The 26272-nt window shown below is 40.4% G+C and overlaps 1 protein-coding gene and 1 long non-coding RNA gene across 3 annotated transcripts in view; both read left to right on the forward strand.

Annotated features, from left to right (window-relative positions):
* aatkb (apoptosis-associated tyrosine kinase b) overlaps window positions 1-26272 on the forward strand; it is an 81173-nt gene that overhangs the window by 28295 nt on the left and 26606 nt on the right. For both annotated transcript variants that reach the window (XM_065262878.2, XM_065262880.2), the window contains exon 2: window positions 13414-13547. In XM_065262878.2, coding sequence (XP_065118950.2) covers window positions 13414-13547 — 134 coding nt within the window. The remainder of the gene's footprint in view (window positions 1-13413; window positions 13548-26272) is intronic.
* On the forward strand, window positions 17183-18632 carry LOC141282376 (uncharacterized). Its single transcript, XR_012336962.1, has 2 exons — window positions 17183-17441; window positions 17905-18632. It is a non-coding gene; the product is annotated as an uncharacterized lncRNA (long non-coding RNA).

Genomic DNA, 26272 nt, shown 5'->3' on the forward strand with positions numbered 1-26272 from the left:
GTACTTTTACTTTAGTAAAAATAATTTTCGTACTTTTACACATTTTTTATGTAATTAGGCATTAAATCAATTTTAATATGCAATATATAATTAATACACAGTATGATTCTGTGCTTTAGAATGTAGTGAACATTTTTTAGTAAAGAAAAGTAAATTTTTTCCCAAGACAAACACTCTGATAAAGCACAGATGCTTGGAAAATGTAACTAAAATAAGTATTATACACCTCTGCATACACGACCTATGAAAATCCAGGCTAAAGTCTCAAAATCTAATGATGATATAAGAAGCATCAAAGTTTGATTTCAATCATTGATCTCACATTGATTTCAATCTTTGACATGACCATTATTAACTCATTCCCCTTTCCGCAACTTTTTAAACCCGGAAGTATTGCCCTATGGCAAGCTCCTGCATGTCCGTGTCTGTTTTAAAGATCGCTCTGAATGGGATCTCTATGAAAAGTCCGTCACAAAAATGGAATTATCTCTGCTTTTTGCTCAAAATGTGATGTTTTTGCAGAAGCCTACCCATATTCAAAAGCTGATTACAAAAGAACCACTGAAGGTAGGATGAAACGGGTTTTTTTGTTTGAAAGCAGAGGGTCTGTTCTTTCATTTGGTATGTTTATATATTTAAAGAAGAACATTTTCTGGAAGGCATTAAACTTTGGTGAAAATCATAAAAAACGCTGGCGCTGGCTGGCAACTTTTTTAAAAAACGCTGGCGGTGAAAGAGTTAAAATTGCCACTTTGTAGGTGTGCGCAAAAATGTGCCGCTTTTTTGCCGCAAATGAGCTGATCTCTGCACTAAATGGCAATGCCATGGTTGGATAGTGCAGATTAGGGGTGGGGGGGTATTATCCCCTTCTGACATCACAAAGGGAGCCACATTTTTAATGACTTATTTTTTCACATGCTTGCAGAGAATGGTTTACAAAAACTAAGTTACTGGGTTGATCTTTTTCACATTTTTTAGGTTGATAGAAGCACTGGGGACCCAATTCTAGAACTTAAAAAGTCCTGGGGAAGGGGTACTGTACAGAGTCAGATGAAGCGCATGCCAACCTGTGTGCATGTGCAGTCGCTGAAACAAACTTGTTAAAGGTGTTTTAGCTCATTTTGAGCTTAAGAATCAAGTTATGGTACAGTGGCTGTCAGGGTAAATTGTTGGTCAAAAATATGGTGTTTAACTCTTTCCCCACCATTGATGATTGATCTCGTCAATTAAGAAAAAAAATGCATTAAAAAACTGCATTTTTATGTTAATCTTACCCAATTTATGAAAAAACTGAAGCCAAAAAGCTATTTTCTAATTTTAAACTCTGTGTATGTTTTGATAATCATCCTGAATCTGATCTCTTAAGAAAATTCCTTCACATAAATGTAATTATTTCAGTTTTTGCTAAAAAAAAATGCCCATATTTAAGAGTTTATAAGCAGAGAATAGATTAATAGATAGAATGAAATGTTTTTCCCGTTTTGTTTGTTTGTTTATTGTTTGTTTGAAAGCAGAGGGTCTGTTCTTTCATTTGATATATTTGTATGTTTATATATTTGTAGAAGAAAATTTTCCTGGAAGGCATTTTGTGAAACTTGTAAAAATCACAAAAAAATGCTGGCGGCAACTTTTCAAAGAATGGCTGGCGGGAAATTGTGATTTTAAGACACGATTTATCTGTCTTTCCCCATTCAAGTATGCAGGATTTCTGTCTTGCATGACTAAAATACTCTTAACTGCCTAGAGTGTTGGAAACATGGCCGCCTAAAGGGACCATTTTCTGTGCTGTGGTCTTTCTCCAGGGTTCGTGTTTCTCATGTACTCAGTGCATCAGGCTGTATTTGGGGTCATTTGTGAAAGTGTGAGCAGTTTTATAACCATATGCATCTCATGTCTCTGGCCGCTTCCAGCCCGTCTGTTATGGGCTTCAGTCCAGCTTCACCTCTCTCCTCTACCCATCCCTTTATCCGCCTTCTGCTCGTCCATTCTGTCCGTTCATCGATATTAGGCTTTAGTTTATTAGATTAATCTCTCTATCATGTTAACACAGACTGTCTGTCTCTCAAGTGATGCCAGATTTCGCTAAACCACCTGGTCTGACAAAACAAGCCAGAAATAGACAACTTGCTTTACTGGAATAAACCAAAAAAAGCTTTATTTACGTTTACATTTAGGCATTTAGCAGACGCTTTTATCCAAAGTGACTTACAAGATTAGGAAACAATAAATAAAAATATATATATATAAAAATTGACCTTATACCACTCCTGAGGTTTGCTTTGAGGACTGAAATGGTCACAATACATATAGAAATCATGATTAAAGTCAAAACTGTCTCTTAATATTTTTACTTTGAAGATGTAACACTTCAAAAGGTATAACTTTTGGATATTGTAACTGCGCCTGTGGTTTTCTATCGGAAGCAATGATATTCCTACTGTAGCTCGTCTACATAGTGATGATTAAGGGGTTTGTTTAGTGTCTTCATAGTGATGGGAAATGCTTCGTTTTTATGCCTTGGTAGTGAGAATGTGTTAATTTATCCACATATTTAATATTCAATATGAATGGTGTTAAAACTGTCACTAGTAACAGCTGTCCATAATTTATTATGCCTATGAAGGACAGCTGTAACACTACTTCTTCCCGTTCTCAGAACCGTCCATCCTGATGGTGGAAAAGCGCTATATGATTTATAAAGGAAAATATAAAAAATGCCAAATTTTTCCTCTACTGTGCCCATGTTTGTGAAAATTGGTTGCAGAAGAAGCACTTATCAGTGTGTCACTTCATGATGTATGAATTTGGTAAACAGGGCTCTCAGTCTGACATAAACCTGTGTGTATGAATCAGTGGCGAAGCCAGAAATGTTCAAGTGGGTGGGCCTTTATAAAACAGGGTGGGCAAAGCATAGAATGTACATAATCTGGGGGCGTGCACAACAAAGTTTGTATGCCTGTGGCCGGCGTATGTTGTTTTCCCAATGGAAGTGGCGTTTTTTCAAAACAGCCAGCAGCTGTCCGTTTTTTTCCGCGCTGTGGTCGAAAAATATTTAACTTTGGGTTAAAAGCTCAGCTCGTCAATGTAAGTTCTCACATGGCCGTCCAATCACAGTTGACGAAGGGCGGGACAAATATCACAACAACCAACCGGCTCACAGCTCAAGTATCACAGCAACCAAAGCCACGGGCTGAAAAAACAGCTGGCATTCGGCGTTTTCAGCTGCGTTTAAAAGCGTTGGTGTGCATGCTACCTAAGCAAAGTTACCTTGATGCCATGCAGGCAGCACAATGTTTCAAGGGGAAAATTATAAAACCACTTAAAAATAACCAACCAGCTTGTCTACAGTATAAACGTTTTCATCGGACGCACGTGATACACGTCTGGATCCGAACTTTACTTCCGGTTTCGTTTTTTAATGGTCTGACTAGTTGCTAAACTGATATCTTGAACAAATGCCTCCTCGAAAATAACAAATATTTTGGTTTCCTAGGTAATCTATGTGTTGTTTTTTTGCTTGTTATATAAATAAACTACGTTTAAAGAACTTTGTTGTTGTTTATTCTTAGCGGAGCTTACCGGAAGTTACGTGCGGACCGCGACAGCCGCTTATGTTTATGTTGTTACTGCTGAAACGGTCTATATGGGCAGGTGGGGCTATGCCTGTTTTATACAGTCTATGGGCAGTGCCCCACCAAATTATTAATCCACTTGAAAACACAACTCAGTAGAATTAGTAACGGAATTAGTTTTTACGGTATTTACGTTACGTGAACGTAGTTCCGAACAATGATATGTCTCGTCAGCAAAATGCATGACGTGAAAGCGTCATAGGCTACGACAGATTCAACAGGTAGTGATTTGATTTTACTAAAGAACTCGTTTGAGAGATTGTTATTTAATGAGAAAATGGCCATCAAACAACATGGCGCAATCCAAATTTCATGTGTTGTCATTTAAGTGTAAATTTTATTCCAACAACAGTAAATCATACAGCCTATATATACGACACAGAGTCTGCCCCCTTAAATAGTTGACTGGAGTAATACTCCTGACTATAAACTGTAGTAATGACACCACTATAAACATTACGAAAATGTCTGAACTCACCTTTACATGTCCTACTGTAGTCTGACACAGGGCTTCTGGTTAAAGATGGAGAAAGTCTCGATTATAATAACAAAGTCCAATATCTTTGATTGATCATAATATGTCCCTTCGCGCAAAGAAAAGCAGAAATAAATTTCTCAGACGAGCATTTATCATCGATGAGCGTAACGTTATATGTTTTTTTTATACAGTATGTGGTGAAGAACAGTCTTTGACACAGCATGACGTCATTATCAAAGTAATAAGTGCTCGTTTCATTTTGTTGACGTTTGAAAAGATGTCCTCAGTAATCCAACATTTCCATGAGTGATGTATAGTCTCTGTCTCCAAAAGTAAACAGATAACAGCAGATGTCATCGTGGAAAGGCTGCTAAACTTGATGATTTGTGACTCGCTGTTTTAAAATTCAGTTCAATCGCGCGTAGGCGGAACTAACAATGACGGACGAATCATATTCAACGTTTCATTTTGACAAGCGTGTGCACCAATAGGGTAAAAGAAAACTGCGAAACTGCCTGAAAATGCAAACTTGCACTTATATTTTATATTTTAATTATATTTATAATTGTATTACATATATGAAATTATAGTGTGTTAAGACGTCTATTCGTAGTACTATTATTTATTTTTGTTAAATTATTTACACATTTGTCTGGAAAATGGCCTTCTGATTGGATGGGCCACAACTCAAAGGCCCGGCCAGGCCCACCCGTAGCTTCGCCACTGGTATGGATGCTGATTTGCATAGAAGCCCTGATTTGCCGTTCTGACAATTTAGTTATGAGGGAAAGTGCATGACCCGTTTAAACACCTGTCTGTGCGGATTCCATCACCTGTCAGTCATCCCCATGGAAACAGGTGGCTCCTTCATCCAGGGCTGTTGATAAGGGGGCATCTGGAAATTTTGCATCATGCCTACTACAATAAGGTGCACTGAGGTACTCTTAAACATATCTCATTTAATCTTGAAATCCAGCAAAAACCCTGGATTTTCCAGGCTTATTGGTTAACTGAACAGTGAGATCTTGTGTTTGGCTTTTGCTAATGCACAAAGTTATTTTTGATTTATCCGAACAGCTGAATGCTGTTGTTTTCAACACAGCTTGACAGAGAAGGGCGGGGCGCTGTAAATGAAAGTTTCTGCTTGAGTTGTTTGGCTCATCTCAAGTGGCTTCCCACTGGGAGAGAGTGCACGTTTCCTCCAGCCCTCGTGGCTCTCCTCTGTTTGCCCCCGCACTCATCATTTAGTCATTAGAGGCGCTTCTGCTTCCCGCCTGAGCTGACTTAAGATGGGTAATGAGAGAGAGAAAGAGAAAGAGAAAGAGAAAGAGAAAGAGAAAGAGAAAGAGAGTTTTACTTTGTGCTGGGAAAATGCTCTATTGCTCTAAGTCAGTTCCTGTGTAAACATTGTTCTTTTTCTTGTTCTTGGTTTTCCCTTTTATACTTTTCCAGAATGAAATATCTGAAGTTTTGTCACGTCTTCTCATACATGTGTCTGATGCTTTTTGTCTTTATGCTTTATGCTTTTCTGGGAAGAAATATAGCGTTACACTGCAAAAAAAAAATTTCAAGAAAAAAAAACTTAGTATTTTTGTCTTGTTTTCAGTAAAAATATCTAAAAATTATTAAATTAAAATGCTTTTTCTTGATGAGCAAAACGACCCAAGAAAATAAGTCTAGTTTATCACATTTAAGTGATTTTGTGCATAAAACGAGCAAAAAAATCTGTCAATGGGGTAAAAAGCATCTTCATTTAAGATTTTTTAGATATTTTTACTAAAAACAAGACAAAAATACTAAGATTTTTTTTTCTTGATAATAATTTTTTGCAGTGTATCTTGTTTATTAGAGAGGATCAATCACATAGGGCTAGAAACCTGAAATTTTTTTAAAGGGTTCATTGCAGCAATGTCATGGAGGAACCACTTTTGGTTCTCCAAAGATGCTTTTGTGCAACGGACAGGTTTTTGGGGATGTAGAAGGTGGAACTATAAAGCCAAAACAGGAACTTTAGGAACCTTTATTTTTAAAACTGTATTCCATAAGAATATTTGAGGTGTCCAAGGACGCGAAAATTAATTCGGTGTTAGCCTCAAGCTATGTTTATACTCGCCGCGTCCGCACGGGCGCGTTGGTGCGCGCGGCAAAAATGACGTCAACGCGGAGTGGGCGGTCGTGCGCGTTGGGTGCGCGAGACCCCATTTCGCGTGGCGCTGTGCACGGCATTTTTTGTAACTTTCCGCGCGTCTCCGCATCCGAAAATGACCGAACTCGAGGCGATTCTGTTCGAGCAGGCAAGCCTGTGACGTATCTCTTTGATCAATCCAAGCAAAACAATGTATATATTTATCTGACACTCTGTAAGTAAAGTATGGAAACTTTGCAGTTTAAAATACGAATTCTTTTACATGATTCAGAATGTTTGGCTTATATTTGTATTGAATGAACCACTAGACGAGGAATAAAATACAAACCTTAAGATATCTGTACTGTTTGTTTAGTAAAAAACGTTAATGAAATGATAATGTTTAATAAAGACATATTTAAAAGATTGTTGTTTTATTCATGTTCTCATATTTATTTATCAAACTCTGATGTTAAAAGCACCAGGGTTGTTCCAGAGGACGACTTCTTCTATCCTCTTCTTTATGTTTGTTTTTGACTTTATTGCTCGCGTCGCCCCTGGTGGTTCAAAAAATAGTGCAACAGCGAGCGCGTCAACTATAAACGCCTCGTCCGGTTGGTGAGACGCGCGCGCGATTCGCGGAGGCTTGCGTTGCGGACCAAACGCGAGTATAAACAAAGCTTCAGTGGATGACTAGCAGCTAGTTGTGAGTGTACACCAGGGCTAGGCAACTGGCGGCCCAAATCCGGCCCTCCAATCATCTTTATTCAGCCCGCTGGTCATCTTTGTCTGATTTAAAATCAGCTTGGTTACTTTTATAAGTGTTCGGAGTGTCATGCGTGTTTATATGTTTGTTGCGTCATGTAAACCATGTGCATCATGTGTTTTGTCAAAATAAGTGCCTGCTGCACACGCGTCAAAACTTTTTATGATAAAAGAGACGCTCACATTCACAAAATACACGCAAGACACCTTCTTAACTCTTTCACCGCCAGCGTTTTTAAAAAAAGTTGCCAGCCAGCGCCAGCGTTTTTCATGATTTTCACCAAAGTTTAATGCCTTCCAGAAAATGTTTTTCTTTAAATATATAAACATACCATATACCAAATGAAAGAACAGACCCTCTGCTTTCAAACAAAAAAAAACTTTCATCCTACCTTTAGTGGTTCTTTTGCAATCAGCTTTTGAATATGGGTAGGTTTTTGCAAAAACACCATATTTTGAGCAAAAAGCAGAGATAATTCCATTTTTATGACGGACTTTTCATAGAGATCCCATTCAGAGCGATCTTTAAAACAGACACGGACATGCAGCAGCTTGCCATAGGGCAATACTTCCGGTTTTAAAAAGTTGCGGAAGGGCGCCACCTGGTGGATAATAGCGGTATTGCGGAAAGACGGAAAATCTCGTCATTGGCAGGGAAGCGTTTTCTCTTAATTGACGAGATATCTCGTCAATGGCGGGGAAAGAGTTAACAGTAAACTCTGATTACGCATGAGATTATGCGAGTATCTGGCAAACATGAGCGCCTATTTTATCATAAACCCTTTAGACGCGTCTGCAGCAGGCACTTATTTTGACAAGACACGTGATGCACACAGGATCTCTTGATGCGCAGAACACATATTTTGAAAAAAGGAACCACACACATGCTACATACATGTTGTGACGAACTTCACATCGAGCGCCCTCGAAAAAGAAATCATCGGCTGCCACTGGTATTTCAATTCCAATCAAAACACTGTGTGTGAGGTGAAAATTATAAATTATTTTGTTTAATTTCGTCAGTAACACTTGAATCCTTTAAAAACTATGGATTCCTGATAAGTAAATTGTTAACTATAAATATATTCGTAGATTAAAGGCTCTTGCGCTGGAATGAGCTTCTCTCCCACGTTGACACAGATTTACGATTAAACTAAAATTTGATTACGATTGCCACTAGGGGGCGAACTCCGACAGTCGTGTCTGAATGCAGCGTACAATGGAAAGACGGTTTAGCCTATATATCTATAAAATAAAACATTTTAATAAAAAAGGAAGTGCAATTTTAAAAAAAAAAGGAGAAAAGTGGCTATATGTTGTGAATACTTAAAAGTTAAACAGTTATAAACAAAAGAAGTTTAAAAGCTCTGCATTACAGTTAGTGCTATACAAAAATACACGTGTTGGTTATTTACACTTGCATTTTTTTGTGCAATGTTCATAGTTAAACTATTAACATTTGGCTCTTGCAATGTTAAACTACAATTGTTTTTAAAATATTAAAAAAGATAATAGGTAAAAGTAAAAAATATATAAAAGGTAAAAATAGGGGTAGAAGGGGTAGCATCATATTTACATTTTAAAAATCTGGCCCTTAAAGAAGAGTATTTGAAGACCCGTGTTGTACATCATACACTCAATATTGTGATGCATTGTGGTGTTGAATGAGTGCATTCAATAATGTCCACTATGATTTTAGACACCACTAGAAATGGATGTTCAAGTAGTGCACATTTTAAGGGTAAAGGGGGCAATTTTGAACACAACCCATGTTTTAGTTTTCAAAAAAGAGACAGCGGGGCAGGCCACAATGGGTGAAACAGAATCTTTTTTATCACCCCAAAATGATAAGAAATTGTTTGAATAGCCTACTATGATTGGATTTTACACTAACATTATTGTATTATTCCACTATTATAAAAACATTTATGTCTACTTTTGTGCACTAACTGCAAGGAATGGTATAAAATGTCCTTTTAGATTTATTTGGTGCCTCTCTGTAATGGAGCAAGAGGCGCTGTTCATTTACCGACCACATATACAACCAAAAACAGAAACACATTTAAGTTTTGAGTATACTGGTGATAGGCCACTTGGTGGCGCTATAACATTGAGAAACATGAGAATGGATGCATTTCCTATAATCCCGAGATTTATTTTGCCCTGAGATTTATTCTTTAGTATGTTTTGGCCCTTTGGCCCTATACAATCTGGATTTATCGTGAACTATGACAACAGTACAAGATGAGAATTGTTTATGGCGCCAGTTCCAGCAAACACTGGACTGTAGTTTGATTTTAAATCAAGAGATTAGGCTAAATTAAACCTCAAGGGGAATAAAATGCGTGTGCACCTGATCTCTAAAAGCCTTGTAATGGCTCCGTCAAATTGAAGTGAGTCACGGCAGCCTCCAGACTTTAAAAAAAGCTCAGTGCAACCTGACAAATTGCTTCAGATGATGTGCTGGAATAAAGTTATAACTACTATATGGAAAAGGTCAGAAAAAGCTTGTGTAGAGTTGCATGACTAACGTGATTATAATAATAAGAAATCTGAAGTGAAAATGAGTACTGATATACATGCACATACCAGCTAGCTGTAATGCTTTTATACCACATGTCTTTAGATTAAACTCAGCTTTAGGTTATTAAATGACAATATAGTCACAGAATTGAGGCAATAGTCTGTAGACTAATTTCATTCGAAACATTGCTCATTACTGATAATTAACTTAGCTTCACACAAATGAGTTTGCAGTAATTGTTGCCGCACAGTGCACCAATGTATTCTTTGTTGTATTAGTTAGTACTGCATATGACAGTGGCCCTAAAATGTACTGTAACAATATATAAATGCCATTACATTATATGCACAAATACAAATATAATAAAAAATCACAATAGCTTTCTGAGAAGTTTTCTCTTTTCTTAGTAATTACAAGTTGAAACAGGTTAATTAGCAAAGTAAAAGTTAATCAAGCAGTGTATTTGCAGTTAACGTGTCATGTAAAACTTTCTTTTGTAAAAGTTCTTTTGTAAATTATATACCATATTTTCGGACTATAAGTCGGTCTGGAGTATAAGTCGCATCATTAAAAATGCGTCATTAAGATGAAATAACATATATAAGTCGCAGTGGACTATACGTCGCATTTATTTAGAAAATATTTCACAAAATCCAAGCTGAAAAACAGACATTTATTCTTGAAAGGCATGTTATTCAACTAAACAATAGCATTCCTTTCTGGAATATCCCCCCTGAATGGCATTAACCCTTTAACTACCTCTCAGCCAAATGGTTGAGCACATTTTTAGTTAAGATATTTTATTGAGAGGAGTACCTAAGCAGATTAATCTCTACTATTTGCTTGAGGTATGTTATGCCAAACAATTCACTAGATGTCAATCAACAGTCACAACATTTCTTTTTAGATGGATGTCAGAGACAAAGAAATCCCTCCTGCCATGTGAACTGTTGTTGGTGACATTTTGCAATGAAGGCATATTTTTTGACATAACATAACAGTGTATAGTGCCCTAACTTTACAAAATTCTGTTACTTTAAAACATAATGTTTTAAATATTTTTTTTTTTAAACGTGCTCAACCAAATAGTTGATTTGTCTTTTGCTGAGAATATACATTTTCGATCATTCACAGCTATGAATATGAAACCCAGGCAGTTAAAGGGTTAAGAAATAAATAAACAAACAAACATGTTGCAAATATGTGGTAGCAAATTGATTTAGCAACATAAAGGTCATGGGTTTAATCCCAGGGAAAACACATACATGCATACTGTACATTATATGTATAGCTTTAATGCACTGTAAGTCACAAATGCATAAATGTAGGCGTAAACACTGTGTAAACACTGCCCCTAAAATGATGACCGGGTGAGAATATAGGCCCGTCCAAACAATGGCATTGAAAGCGAAGAAGTTTATTATATAAAGAACAAAGTATTTGACTGATCAGACAATATATGTATGTAAGTAATAGTGGATGGGAGTTTAAAGCCTTGTTTCAGTTTTAAATTCTGTTTGTGCCCTTCTTCTAAAAATATAAATTCTCATTAACAGTAAAGAGCAAATCTTTTTGCTTTTCAGTCCCACTCAACAGCTTCAATAATACTGTGAAGTGTTTCTCAATACATAGTCACAATACTTTTTCCTCTATAACTATCATGTTTTAATGAATGATGTTTGTCTTTATCAGATCACTCCCTTGTCTCTTCACCACTTGTAATCTGATTCATGAATGTGCAAACTTTCTTTTCAAAACTTCATTTATATTTTATCAGTCAGCATACGACTTCAAAACAAGGTTTGATCTCTAGGTTCATTACAATCTTAATAACCTGCTTTGCAGTGCTTGTCTTATGTAATCCCCAATGATTTTTGTTAAAGTAGTCTCTTTATACTAGTGGTTTGGCCATGTTTTGCATATCTGGTATCAGCACACATACTTTTTGTAGTGGTGGTCGATTTCGAAACACTGCTTCTTGAAGGCTCGAAACATTTACAAATCTTTTGTTTTGAATCAGTGGTTCAAAGCGTTTTTCAAACAAAGTCACGTGATTTTAGCGAACGAGGCTTTATTACATCATAACCGTTTTGAAATGTTTTAAAAAAACTGATGGTTCAATACTAAGGGGTGTTGATCAAAAAGACCAGTGTCTAATATGTTTAGGTAAACTCGGGTCACTTTTATTTATTATGCAAGTTGATAAAATATTCATCTGATAAAGCTACCATTTTGCCTACTTTTTTATAGACATATTTAATGACAAACATGTGCATAATTAAAGGGAGAGTTAGTGTTAATGATCTGTTTGCCCTAATTGAGATTTTTTTTATAAATTAAGTTCAATTAAAACATGTTTTTAGAAAAAATTGCAATGATTTAGGAAAAAAAAGTAAAATGTTGGATTTAAATCTTGTTGCTTTTACAATATTTTCACCAACAGATGACACCATATTTAGGCGTTTCGAGCGCTTCGAAACATCTAATAATTTATCGAAGCAATTAGTTCAGTTGATCTGAAGCTTTGAAAAGCTTTGTATCTCCCGTCACTAGCTTTTAAATCTATCACAACAACAAAAAATTCAGGCGCAAAGGCTTATGGGTATTCCTTGTGACTTCTGTACTGATCATTTGAATTTAGTTTAGGGTTTTTCTACGTTAATAAGTTCAATGAACTAAGATTGTTAAGTTATTCAAAATTCAAAATACTATTTTTTAATAATGTTAAGTCATGATTACTTGACTTAATACCAAACAACATTAGAGCTTTATATGAGATTTATATAGTTTGAAAGCTGAATAAATTATTACAATATTTATCCAAGTTACTACAAATCTGGAATTTGAAGGTGCAAAAAATTTTAAATAATGAGAAAATCGCTTTTAAAGTTATCCAAATCAAGTCCTTGGCAACACATTACTAATGATAAATACTTTTTTATTTTTACGGTGGGAAATTTAAAAAAAAAAAATCTTCGTGGAACATGATCTTTACTTAATATCCTAAGGATTATTGACATTAAAAATGTTTATTGTTGGCTATTGCTACTAAAATACCTGTGCTACTTATTATAACTGGTTTGTCACATATTTACTGTACCCTAAACCTGACACAAACCTGTTGGCACAATTACAAAAATACAATGTTTGGGAGGGGATTTATGAGCTATTCAAATCGCTGGGACCATTTCGATTTCCCTTAAAAGTCTTCACATCTATATTTGTATGGGTCCTCCTCACAAGCCAAATCACACAAATTCTATTTTTGAAGGGTGTACACAATGCTTTTATGAAGATATGACTGTTTTTGCTCTGTTGGATTCATATTCTGAAAGCTATCAGTGTGTAAATAGGTGGGATGGAGGCATGAATTTATGTTGAGGGAAAGATAGCTGCAAAAACTCCAGTTTCCACAGCAACTACTAGAGATGTTATTTTGGAATAAAGATGCACCAAATAAATACCAGTCCAATAAATAAACACACGTCACCAAAAATGTGACTGTTTATTACCTAAATATTTGCCACAGTAAGTTTATGTGGTCAACATGCTTACTGTATAATTTTAGATTGTTTTTTCTGCATTAATTGCTATGGTGCCAATATACTTTAGATAATATAATATATATGTGTTTAGACAAACAAGGGCCATTTGAGTCAGGTCAGACTGAAATTTGATAGCACTTATCCGTAGTGACTGTATTGCTTTTTTCGATTGCTTTTTTTTATAAAGATTCTTTTCTGTTTTTATATCTGTACTGTTTGTGATAAAATAATTTTGTAAAGCTGCTTAGCAACAATGCCAGATTTTGGAAAGCACTGTAAAAATGAAAACTAAATTGCTTTGCTGCAATAGCAATGTGTCTCATAATGCCGCACCTGTCCTGCAGATGGCGCTCCATTGAGTGAATTATCCTGGTCTTCGTCTCTGGCTGTGGTGGCTGTCTCTTTCTCTGGACTCTTTACATTTATCTTCCTCATGCTGGCTTGCCTGTGCTGCAAACGTGGTGACATTGGCTTTAAGGTGAGATCTGCTTTTTTATTTATCTGCTTTTTTACATTTTTAAAGAGTTTCACAGCCCTTGTACGGGTCAATAGACTTTTAATGTTGTTATTGGTTTAACACGCCCTTCATTTGGATTTAGCCTCCTTAAATTCATATAAAAAAGCGTTTGCTTTGATTTTTGGCTGAGTTATTTTTTCCCATGTTGGGTAAATATTGGACAGAACCACTGGCGGCCGGTGACTTCTTTTTTCAAGGGCACTTGTTGCGAAGTTCATCACATCATGTATGTAGTCCGTCATGTGTGTGCTTCCTTTTTTCAAAATATGTGTTCTGCGAGTTGAGAGATCAAGTGTGCATCATGTGTCTTGTCAAAATAAGTGCCTGCTGCAGACACATCTAAAGGGTTTTTGATAAGAGACGCTCGCTTTTGCCAGATACTCACATAATCTCATGTGTAATCAGACTTTACTGTTAAGGGAGTGTCTTGTGTGTATTTTGTGAACGTGAGCGTCTCTTTTATCATAAATGGTTTTGACGCGTGTGCAGCAGGCACTTATTTCGACAAAACACGTGATTGCACATGGTTCACATGACGCGACAAACACATATTTCGAAAACACAACAACACACATGACACTCCAAACACTTATTTTGAATTTGCGCCCCTCAGATGAGCAGTCACGAGCCACCACTGGACAGAACACACCGCTGGGTTAAAATTGACTCAATGCTGGGTTGTTTTAACCCTACTGCTGGGTTATTATAACCCATGGTTGCATAACAACAACCCAACATTGGGTCATTTTTAACCCAGCATGTGTTCTGTATAATATTTACCCAGTATGGTTAAAAAAAAAAACATTTTTAGAGTGCATTAAATAATCAAAAAATCCAAATTTTTTGTTCTTGTATTCAAGTTAAAATGCAGTTATTGGTAAGGTAAACAAATCACAGCAAGACAAGCAAACATATCAAAAATGTTTTACACAAAAGCCTGCTTTAGAAGTCCTAAAACTTTTGTACTCCAACTTGCATTTACTTATACCAAAAAGTTCTGCAAGGCCTTGACCTGCTACTTCCCTGCAGTTATGAATGAAATTGTTAAAAAGTCAGAAAAGGACACATTCAAGAATCCATCCAGCATCTGTTTTAAATCTGTAGGAATGTTGTGAAGAAATACCCTTGTCCTTGAGGTTACAGTGTCCAAGGGTTTCAGAGGAATGCGATGTCTGTAGTGCAAAGCACTTAGTGGTCTCCTAAGGTTAAAGCGAGACAGTCAGAGCTCAACAACACAAGTGCATCTCTGGAGACCTTTTTTATGTTGTAGTGAGTGGAGAAAACCTTCAATCAGCGTATGGGTAAAGATCTCAGAGCACATTGTGCACTTTTCAGCAGAACTTTAAAGTGGGTCAACACACAGGAGAAAGATCTGCGCAAATGTGTGTGTGTGTGTGTGTGTGTGTGTGTGTGTGTGTGTGTGTGTGTGAGAGAGAGAGAGAGAGGCAGACAGACTATTTCAAGCTTCTCAGCACCTGGTCTCCAGTAAAGGCCAAATATTTGTAATTACAGTCCCTTGGTGGATCTACAGCTCACTGCTTAAACCGCAACTGCCATAAAGGGACCTGCTGTATCTTTTTATTTCTCTCCATCTCGTATCTAACACATTTCATGTCTCTATTCAACACTTTGTTTTTTTTTAGCTTGTACACAAGTTGGGATAAGAATGTAATGTGGTACATATTTAAAATAACACAAGGTGTGTACATTTAAGGTCGATGCGTCGTGTAGAGACAGTGTCAAAAATGAAAATGCAAGTGCAGAATAAATCTGTCAAAACATCTGTTGCGCTTCTTTAATGTGTGTAAATGTATTATTAGAGGTTTTAGGATGCATAATTAATTGTTTCCTTAAAGGAACAGTATGTAAGAAATGTATATCAATTAGTCATAAAATGGCCCTGATATGTCACTAAACATTAAGAAATCATTTTCATTTCAAATACTTATATCACTGACAACAGTGGTCTGGCCAGGATATTGTCATTTAAAAAGTGGAGTTGCAGCCCTCAAATGATGTTTATGTTGTCATTTTTGTGTATTGGCCACCAGCTGTGTGACTGCAGTACCAGTTTTAGCCACAAGTTTTGTGATGGCAATACCAGTTTTGGCCCCAATCCTACATACTGTTCCTTTAATATAGGCTTGTGCATATATTAATTTCAATTTATATGTTTAGCAAATGTTTTTATTCAAAGTGACTTCAAAGTGGGAGGATTTTACATATGGAAATTATGCAGAGTGCACCTGGCATGTTTTTCTTGTAAATTAGCATTTTTATCAATATCTAATGTTTAGGTACAGTAATTAGACTTAAATTTAAAGGTTATTATTCGGTAATTGAAATGCACTTTTTCACGAATGTCACTTTAGTTATTTAATTGGTGTTTAATAGGGCTGGGCAAAAAAATTTGATTTTCGATTAATCGTTTTTTTTTTTAAACATGGTCGATTCAGAATCGATTCTCAAAGAGCAGAATCGATTTTTTTTTTCTATTTTTCCCTGCAAACAGGTTTTAGGTGCTTCATTGATGTTGATGCCACCTTCACATAAAAAGTTAGAGGTATGGAAGCATTTTAGATTTCGCAAGCAAGACGACAACGACAGTGTTGTGGCTTTTAATTTCTTTTTATTAATTACCCACTTAAATTGAATCGAGAATCAAAATCGAATCGATTTGATAGCTTGTGAATCGAAATTGAATCGATCTGGAACATCTGAATCGATACCCAGCCCTAGTGTTTGTCGGTCGCTGCAAAACCCTCTCAAAGGTGTAATGTGTTTTTAGCGGCATCTAGCAGTGAGATTGCGAATTGCAACCAACCTCGAAACTCAAGGAGAAGCGGTAGGACCTGCCACAGGACAAACATGTCATCGTCTGAAGCAACGTAGGGACGAAACGCGCTCTGTAGAGCAGTTTGTCCATTTAAGGGCTACTGTAAAAACATGACGGGGACTTCCATATAAGTAGACTTGCGGTTTATGTAGATAAAAATGGCTCATTCTAAGATAATAGGTCTTTTATACACCACTGGTAATATAGTCACGTATATTTTATTGCATTTCTCTGAAGAGATCCGTCTAAAAGTTACACAATGCACTTTTAGGTGCATGGACGTTTTTGGGGGGGCAAAAACCCCCACCTTTAAAAAAAATCTATGTTAAGACATAGTAAACAGTTGCAAAATCACTAAATATGCAACTAGAATGCAAATTATTAAAGTCATAATTTAGAAGGTAAAAATGAAGAACGTGAAGCACACATTAGGGGGTGCTGTGATCCATGTGACTGCCAGATTGGTGTTGTATTCAGGTCCAAGCAGCGCCAGTCCATGGGGTTATGGGGCAAAAGGCGAGATTTTATGCACCTTTATGCAACTGTCATTAAGTGTCATTCGTTCAATTATGTCATTTTTAATGCAAAGATGACATTGTTTGAGATGTCTTTATTATGACAACTTGACATTAATCAATACATCATAACTTGTAATGATAACTTGACATTACCAAGACAACATAACTGACCACTTTTTACCAGTGATACAAATTTAATTTGTCATTAAAATGTCATTAAGTGTTAATACTCTGTCATATTCACCTTATTTTTCACGACAACAAGGGCGGCGCCATTGCGCTCATTTTGTCAACGTTCTTCCGGCCGCATAGACGATGAGCAGCTGAGGCAGTGACTGAAGGCGACGTGTTAAGCTTAAAAAGCTCACTCGAGCGCCTTTATGTTTCTTTCTTACCAATTTTAAGCCAACTGAGGAACACCCTTATCCCAAGTAATGGTTCGACTACGATGTTCCGGTAACTTTAAACCACGCCTGGTGTTGAAAAGGTGGCCAGTTTCAGGTAAGCTATCTTAGCTAACTTTGTGCTCGTTCGCCTAAAGTTAGATTTGTGATGTCCGTTCTACGAATAAACTTAAGATCAGTAACGTTAGTTTATAAAATGCAACTATTTGAATGGTTTTAATTGTCCACCTATATTTTTATATTTACGATAGTACAACAGTATATTATAGTACATTGCATTCTTACAGTAGCCCATGTGATTCCTACAAGTTACTGAGATTTCAGATGCTAGAATGTCAGTTCATTTCTCATTCAGATATTGATAATGACCTATTAAACAACGTATTATTTAACACTGAAGTTAAAGGTTGTTTGTATAATGTTTCTGTCTCTTTTTAATGCATCTCTCTCTTACACACTGTTCTGTTTAAGTATGGGTGCCATTTATATATTAATTCTCATGATGCAAGTTTATTTTAAATACTAACATAAAAATGTTTATGGTTATATTGTTTTCATAGATGCATTGATGTTTAGTGATGCAGTGGACAACTGTGAGGATGATACAATCAACATGTTCCTAAACTGTGATGCAGAAACACAATGGGAGCATCTATCCGTCTCTGACCACAACTACAAAATCACAACTCAACCTGAAGCAACATACATCTGATATGGGAAAACACTGGTGCGGTTTCCCGGACAGGGCTTATCCTGGTCCCAGGCTAAAATGCATATTTGAGCTACAATAATTTAAAAACACCTTTTACTGACATACCTCAACATATATGAGTGCCATTGTTTTGTCACAAGATGCGCACCAGTCTTGTTTTTTTGTAGGATTTGTTTGTAAAAACTAAAATGTCCTAATATAATTAAGGCCTAGTCCTGTAAACCCTGGCCTGTCCGAGAAACTGCTTCAATGTGTTGAGCTGGCACAAATGTACATAACTCTACTGAGAAACAACCATCTTTGGTTCAGCTTTACACAGGGTTGATATTGCATCCATTACACAGTCGCCAAGCACTTTACCAGTACATACACCAACAGCTTCCAGATATACGCTTGGGATCAGCTCCTGATGAATCCGATAAAGCTGTGTCTTAATTTATTGCAGGGTGGTCTTGCTTTACCTGTTGTAAAGTTACATTAAACCTTCATATGTGATCAGATGTCATGCAGTGATATTAAACATTTACAGTGTGATCAGATGTTGTGCATTTATATTAAACCTTTACAATGTGATCAGATGTTGTGCATTTATATTAAACCTTTACAATGTGATCAGATGTTGTGCATTTATATTAAATCTTTACAATGTGATCAGCTGTTACCTGTCATGCAGTTATATTAAACATTTACTATGTGATCAGATGTAACCTGCCATGCAGTTATATAAACCTTTACAGTGTGATCAGTTATTATCTGTAAGGAATTTCTTAAACCATATGTGAGCTTTGTAGATTCCACTTAAAAGGATTTAAGTCTCATGATTTGAAGGAATAAGTGTTGGCAAGTTTGCAAATGAATTCTATCATGGTACCACATAAAAACGAAATAGTTATTGGACTGGCTAAGGTGCACATTTGCTATAAAAAAGACAAAATCACTGTGTAAATATTGGTAGACATACTTTTAATAATTTTCAATGCTGCTCCATCAACTCCTGACAGGACGAGGTAATTAAATATGTCCAATAGGTTCCCTTTCAGTCGGTCACTACGACGTCACGTCGTGACCGACGAATTGGGAACTCGCTTAGAGAGACCAATCTGCTTCGTATACTACTAAAACGCCAATGAACTTGGCATTGAGATATTTGCATAATGCTGGCGCCGCCCCGCCAGGTGCCTTTATAAGCAGCAGGTGCAAATAGGGAAATTAGCTTTTTCGCTTCGAAAGCCGGCTTTATCTGCTACTGAGAAGCTACTTTACTCTGTTGGGATTTGATTGCTGAAGTTGGTTGAACTAGCAGTATCACAGCGGACGCTTCGCTTATTCCACGGCTCTACATCTGTTTATTGTTTTGAGTTTAGTGTGTGCGTTGCCTTCCTGTGCGCTCATCAACTAAGCATCTGAGTGAATTTCCCTAAAAGAGTGATACGAGAGAGCTTTGTGCCTTGTTAAAGGCAGCCACTCTCTCGTATATGCGGAGATCAGCGTCCTTTTCAGGATAGCTTTTCGCCGTGCGATCTTGGATGCGAGAAGTATAAGGGTTCCAGTGACGGTCACGAGCGCTGTCTTCGTGCTCAGGCATCGAGCACTCCGGGGCTGCGCTCGTGGAGAGTTTCTGTTCTCTCTGTGAGAGCATAACCCTCTTGGATTGCGGAGACGACTGTCGTTTCTACGGGAACGCTGTCCGCGCCTTTGCAGTGCTGACGCCGCCATGGTGCGGCCGTCAAGCGCTCGCAGGGCGCCCTTCGCGTCACTACGCTGAGTAGGACGGAGGATGCGTCCTCCACCTACCGGCCTTCTCATCCTCAGCCGGTTGAGGCTCCGGTGGAGACTGCAGAGTCGTGTTCTACGATGTCTGCCGAATCCATTGGACCTCCTTCTGGTCCCGTCACTTCTGCAGCATCAGAGGGGTGTCCATTTTTCCTCCGAGGCAGAGTCGTTCCGGAGATGGCGGCCGTGCCCGCGAGCGGCGGAGACGGTAGAGTTGGAAAGGTTAACCCCTCTCCGCCCGAACCGTCCCGCCCACATGATTGGTACTTCGGAGCTGCTCGGGCCTCTCGGTCCTCTCCTCCTGTGCCTTTCTTCCCCGACGGCACGAAGAGCTGACGTGATTTGCGGCCGTCCGGCCGTTCAGCTTTCACCCCTCACCTCCCTCACCAACGGAGCCGCTGAGGGCGGGGACCCCTTCAGTGGAGCGGGATGCGTTCCTGGAGGGACCACCCAACCCTTCCCTCCCGTGTTTGTAGACAGTCGTCCGGTTACGGACGCTGCCCATCAGGCATGCCGGAGAGGCGGCTTCAGCCCTGCACGTAATAACGTTGCTGCAGGCTCACAAAGGATTTACCAGGGAGGCCGCGACCTTCAGTCGTGCGATGTCCACCTCAGTGGTTCAAGATCGCCACCTTTGGCTGTGTCTGGCTGACATGACGGACGCAGACGAGAACAACTTGAATGCTCCTGTCTCACAGACCGGCCTCTTCGGCGAGCCAGGGGAGTCGTACAGCTCCGCTGCACAGACTGAGGCGATCTCCTAGGTCATGCCCCGGCGGAACAGAGCTGCCCTTGGTCCACCACGCCGGCTCCTCAGTCTGCCTCTCGCCGTCGGCGTCCTGCGGCGACCACCTCCGTTCCCCTCCTCGGACCCCATCTCGGCAGCGCAGGGGAACCGGTCGTCAGCAGCTCGCCCCGCCCGCTTAGCCGCTTCCCGTGAAAATCGGGAGTTTAAGTGGCCAGTGAAGGGCGACCCGGATTGGCAGAGGATCACTCTTCAGGAGATGGAGCTCCTTCCCCCGATAGAGGGTCGGGTGGAAAATCCTTGGTTTGCATATGTTCCACCGGCTGTTTAGCCGGTACCCACTAACCACACATAGAGTGCATTCCTCTTCCCTCTCCAGGTCTCCAGAGGATCGAGAGAGCCGTGAGCGGGCACACACCAGCTCACCCTACCTCTCCTCTATCGCCAGCGGGTGACCTGAGGAGTCCGAGCTCTCCGCTGAGGAGACCGGACCACCAGCACCCTTATCGGAGTCTGCGCTCTCCGCAGAGGAGACCAGACGACCGTCACCCTCAGCGGGCTCAGGTCAGTGTCACACACACATACTGTAGATGTTTATGCTGTCACAGCAGACGCACCGGCAGTCCCACCTGTCTCGCTTCGCTGCCCCACCGCGGGTACTTCGGTAGTGTCGTTATTTCTCCTCGTACGGTGCCTGGGTGCTTGGCTTCAGTTCCCAGCCCGTTTCGTTGGGTTTTACGCACGATCCGCCTCGGTTACGAATCCGGCACACCCCAAAATTTCGGGCTTTCGTTTCACTGTAGTGAAAGCGTCCGATGCACATGTACTGCGTGCAAAAGTCGATATCCTGTTGGCGAAGGATGTTCGAGCCGGTCCCTCTTACCGAGAGGATGATGATAGGGTTTTTCCAGCCTTTATCTCATAGTACCCAAAATACGCGGCGGGTTACGATCGATTTGATTTACGCACCGGCTCTACGAAGGTGTTCTTTTTGGATGATAACGCCGAGGCTCGTATTTCAATATTCAGATCGGTTTGCAGCCTTAGACCTGTAGACGTGTACTTTATGTGTCCATCTCCCCTCGCTTTAGACCGTTTTTCGCTCTGCGTCGTGGGGTGGGCATATTAATACGAAGTACACCATTCGAGCTGTCTCTCTCTCTCCGTGTCTCCATGTGCTAGTCACGGCATTAAAATGTCAGAGAGAGAGCGTTGTTCGCATTCTGCTTTTTTCTACGTCGACTTATAATAGCCCGTTCTTGGCAGACGTGCGCGAACACAGAGAGTTAATGCTTTGGCATCTCGCTCGTTTAAGTCTTCAGGTCGACTGGGAAAGAGCAACTTTGCCCCGTGCAGAGGATCCTTTTTCTCAGTATGGAAATAAGACTCGGTCGACTAATTGACGTGTTTAACAAGAGCGCGCAACCAGTCAGTTCTGACTTGCCTCGGTTTAATTCGAGGGAAGTACGCGGTCCCTCTGAAACAATTTCAGAAGCTCCTGGACATATGACAGCATGCTGCGGTTGTGACGCCGCCCGAGCTGCTTCATATGAGACCGCTTCAGCATTGGCTTACGATCGAGTCTCGAGGAGAGCGTGGCACACCAACATACACCGTGTAAACATTGCACCTGCGTGTCATTTAAATTTTTCCCTGTGGTAGACCCGGCATTTCCGATAGAAGATATGCCCCTGAGGGGTCTCCTGGCATTCTGTATATTGCAATGCCCTCAGCACGGGATGATCAGCCACGTATGACGGGCTTGCAGTCTCAGGGGTGGGCATAGCACCCCAACTGCCGCGAGCGGTGCGCTGTATATCTGGGACTTGTACGCTCCGCTATGGAGATGCGAGGGAAGGATGTATTAGCCGACACCAATAACATTGCGACTGTTGCGTTATTTACCGTTAAGGCGGTTTTGCGCTCTCGTCACCTGTCGCATCTCGCTCGTCATCTCCTCCTTTGGAGTCAGAAGCATCTGAGGTCCCTTCGTGCCATTTACATCCCGGGTTCGCTCAATACAGCGGCAGACGCGCTTCCCGAGCTGCGCCCCCGGCGAATGGCGACTCCACCTCCAGACGGTCCAGCTAATTTGGAAGAAGTTCGGTTGTGCGTAGATAGATCTGTTTGCGTCGCCGGACGATACCCACTGTCGCCTATTTTATTCACTAACCGAGGGCAGCCTCGGCGTGGATGCGTTGGCACACAGCTGGCCGCGGGGGGTGCGTAAATACGCATTCCTTCCAGTGAGCTTTATTGCGCAGACACTGTGCAAAGTCAGGCAGGACGAGGAGAGCCTTTTATTAGTCGCCCCGTACTGGATTGGTTTTCAGAGTTAATGCTCCTCGCGACAGCCCCTCCCTGACGATTTCCCCTGAGGAAAGACTTTCTTTCTTTAGGAAGGGGCACATTATGGCACCCGCGCCCCGACCTGTGGGATTTCCATGTATGGTCGTTGAGCGCGCGCAAGGTTTAGGTGATTTATCGCAAGCGGTATCTAACACCATCGACGCGGTTCGAGCACCGTCCACAAGACGGGCTTACGCGCTTAAAGAAACCTTTTTCGTCACCCGGTGCTCTTCGCAACGCGAGGACCCCAGAGAATGCCCATTAACATTGTGCTTTTATATCTTTAACATAGGTTAGATGGTAGGCTGTCCCTCCGCCATTAAAGTTGATATCGCCGCTATTTCTGCTCATCACTCTCTTATCAACGGCAGATCAGTTGGCCGGCATGATTTAATTATTTCATTTTAAGAGGCGCTCGCAGGCTAAACCCCTCGCGCCCTCCCTCTTTCCTCCTGAGACCTGTCCATGGTGCTGAAGCCTTCAGGTCTCCCTTTTGAGCCTTTGCAGTCTACGAGTCTGATGTTTTTATCAATGAAAACTCTGACCCTGATAGCATTGGCCTCCATGAAAAGAGTAGGGGATTTACATGCATTCTCTGTTGACGATTCGTGCTTTTAGTTTGGTCCTGCTGTCTCACTGAGACCCAGACCAGGCTACGTGCCCAAAGTTCCCACCACTCCCTTCAGAGATAAGGTGGTGAGCTTGCAAGCGCTGCCCCCGGAGGACGCAGACCCAACCATGGCTTTTGTTGTGCCCCGTACGCGCACTGCGACTCTACGTGGATCGCACGCAAAGCCTCAGGACCTCAGACCAGCTCTTTGTTTGTTATGGTGGCCAGCAGAAAGGGAAAGCTGTCACTAAGCAGAGGATGTCTCATTGGATAGTTGATACTATCGCCCTGGCTTATAATCTTCAGGGTATTCCTTGCCCCTTTAATTTGAGAGCGCACTCCACACGGAGCGTTGCCTCATCTTGGGCTTTAGCTCGTGGTTCCTCGCTAACAGACATCTGTAGAGCTGCTGGTTGGGCGACACCTAATACGTTCATTAGATTTTACAGTGTTCGTATCGAGCCTGTATCCTCTCGTGTTCTTTCCTCACAAGGGGGAGCACGGAGAGCAGTCTCGCAGGTCGGCTTGCAGCCTCCAACTGATGCTTCATAACTGTGTCAGTATGGAAGGCCTTCAGAACAAAAATGCGTAATGGTTTGAATTGTTCTTCCTCCGCTGCCCTGGCAGCCTTTGTTGCGGAGCATTGGCTGTCAGCCTTCACTAGCTGCATCCTCGCGAACCTACGTGTTGGCTCGGGCTCCACATTGTGTCCCACCGGGTTCCTTTGTGAGTATTTTTCCGTGGGGTTAATCCTACCAGCCCACGTTTCCCTTAGCAGAGCACTGCTTTGCTTACACAGCCACGGCTGTCTTTATTCCTCAACTACGGTTGACTTCGCCCACCATTAGCCCTTAAGACGGGCGGTGGCTTCCGCAGCGTTCCTATCCCGCTCAGGTAGGGCGCTTCCCAGTCGCTGGCACTTCTGTGGGGTTAAAGGAACATCTAGTGCCCGGCCTTCTGCCTTAAAACCTACCTCCTCCTCCTTAAGTGGAACCGGAGGGCTTTTACGCAGTCACTGGAAGAGGTCAGCCCCTAGTGGCGTTTTGGTAGGGATTCCCAATTCGTCGGTCACGACGTGACGTCGTAGTGACCGACTGAAAGGGAACGTCTCGGTTACGGATGTAACCCTCGTTCCCTGAAGGAGGGAACGGAGACGTCACGTCCCGTCGCCACAGGTGCTGCCACCTGCTGTTTATCGGCCGGTCTCATTTTCCCGGCTTTCTCAGCGAAAAGAAGCTAATTTCCCTATTTGCACCTGCTGCTTATAAAGGCACCTGGCGGGGCGGCGCCAGCATTATGCAAATATCTCAATGCCAAGTTCATTGGCGTTTTAGTAGTATACGAAGCAGATTGGTCTCTCTAAGCGAGTTCCCAATTCGTCGGTCACGACGTGACGTCTCCGTTCCCTCCTTCAGGGAACGAGGGTTACATCCGTAACCGAGACGTTACTTGCCGCGGCTGCTTCATATCGTCTAACCACGAGACGATTGATGGGACAATATAAGACTATCCAATCGTCGTATGAAGTTTTAACCGTGCTCTTAATTTAAAACATTTATAGCAGTAGCGATATTTGTCATTTCACTAAAGTTGTAGTGAACTACAAACAATCTTCTAACCACCAAACTAACCACCGAATGCACTGTGCCATATTAGCAGCGGAAGTCGGTTGACAAAATGCGGAAGAGCGAAGAATTAAAAAGGGGCGTGGCGGAATAAGGTGAATAGTTTTATAACTATATGAATAGTTATAAATAGCGTCATGAATATTTTTCTTGACCTCAACTACAGCAACCCAGTCTCACCCCATTTCGTCAATATTTGACGACACTTGACCATTCGTCATATGTTGACGTGAAGGGTATACCTTTCGCGTCATTTTTTGACGAACTGGGGACTTCAATACTATTACGTCCGTTGCATTCTCTTTCCTATTTTATTACCATTTGCGCGTCGGTTTAGGGTTAGATTTACATAATGACATCCCTACCCAAACCTAACTCTAACCCCAACGCCAGGTGACAACTGTTTCTAACCCCAACGCCAGGTGACAACTGTTTAATTTCGCGTACATTGTTTAATTTCGCGTACATTGTTTAATTTCGCGTACACTGTTTAATTTTGCGTAATCTAACCCTAAACCGACGCGCAAATGGTAATAAAATAGGAAAGAGAATGCAACGGACGTAATAGTATTGAAGTCCCCAGTTCGTCAAAAAATGACGCGAAAGGTATACCCTTCACGTCAACATATGACGAATGGTCAAGTGTCGTCAAATATTGACGAAATGGGGTGAGACTGTGTTAACTACAGTGGTACAAATAATATTTGTCATTAAAATGCTAAACAAATAGTTCTATAACAGCATCATGAATATTCTTCAGTTCATAATTGAAAGTTTTTTTTAAGTTTCCTCCATGTGTTTAAGAAATAAAATCAATCAATGATATTTTATTACAATTGGAGAAAGATTCACCCAAAATTAAATGAAAACAGTACAATAATGGGTTAAGCCATGCAGCGTTGGGTCCATATCTCTTCATTTTTTTTTATTATTTAACTAAGTGTTTTGTTAGTTTTTCTTCTATGTCAGAAAATGTCAGATCCCTCTGTGTGAGGAAGAGCAACTTCTATTATTTGTCCGTTTTGCTATGTATTGTGCACATACATAAAATTAAGTATAATCTTTGATGTGTCTGTTGCATTTTGTTAAGATTTTTAAAATTATTTGACATAGT

Source organism: Paramisgurnus dabryanus, chromosome 1 (assembly GCF_030506205.2).
Source record: "Paramisgurnus dabryanus chromosome 1, PD_genome_1.1, whole genome shotgun sequence".
Lineage (NCBI taxonomy): Eukaryota > Metazoa > Chordata > Actinopteri > Cypriniformes > Cobitidae > Paramisgurnus > Paramisgurnus dabryanus.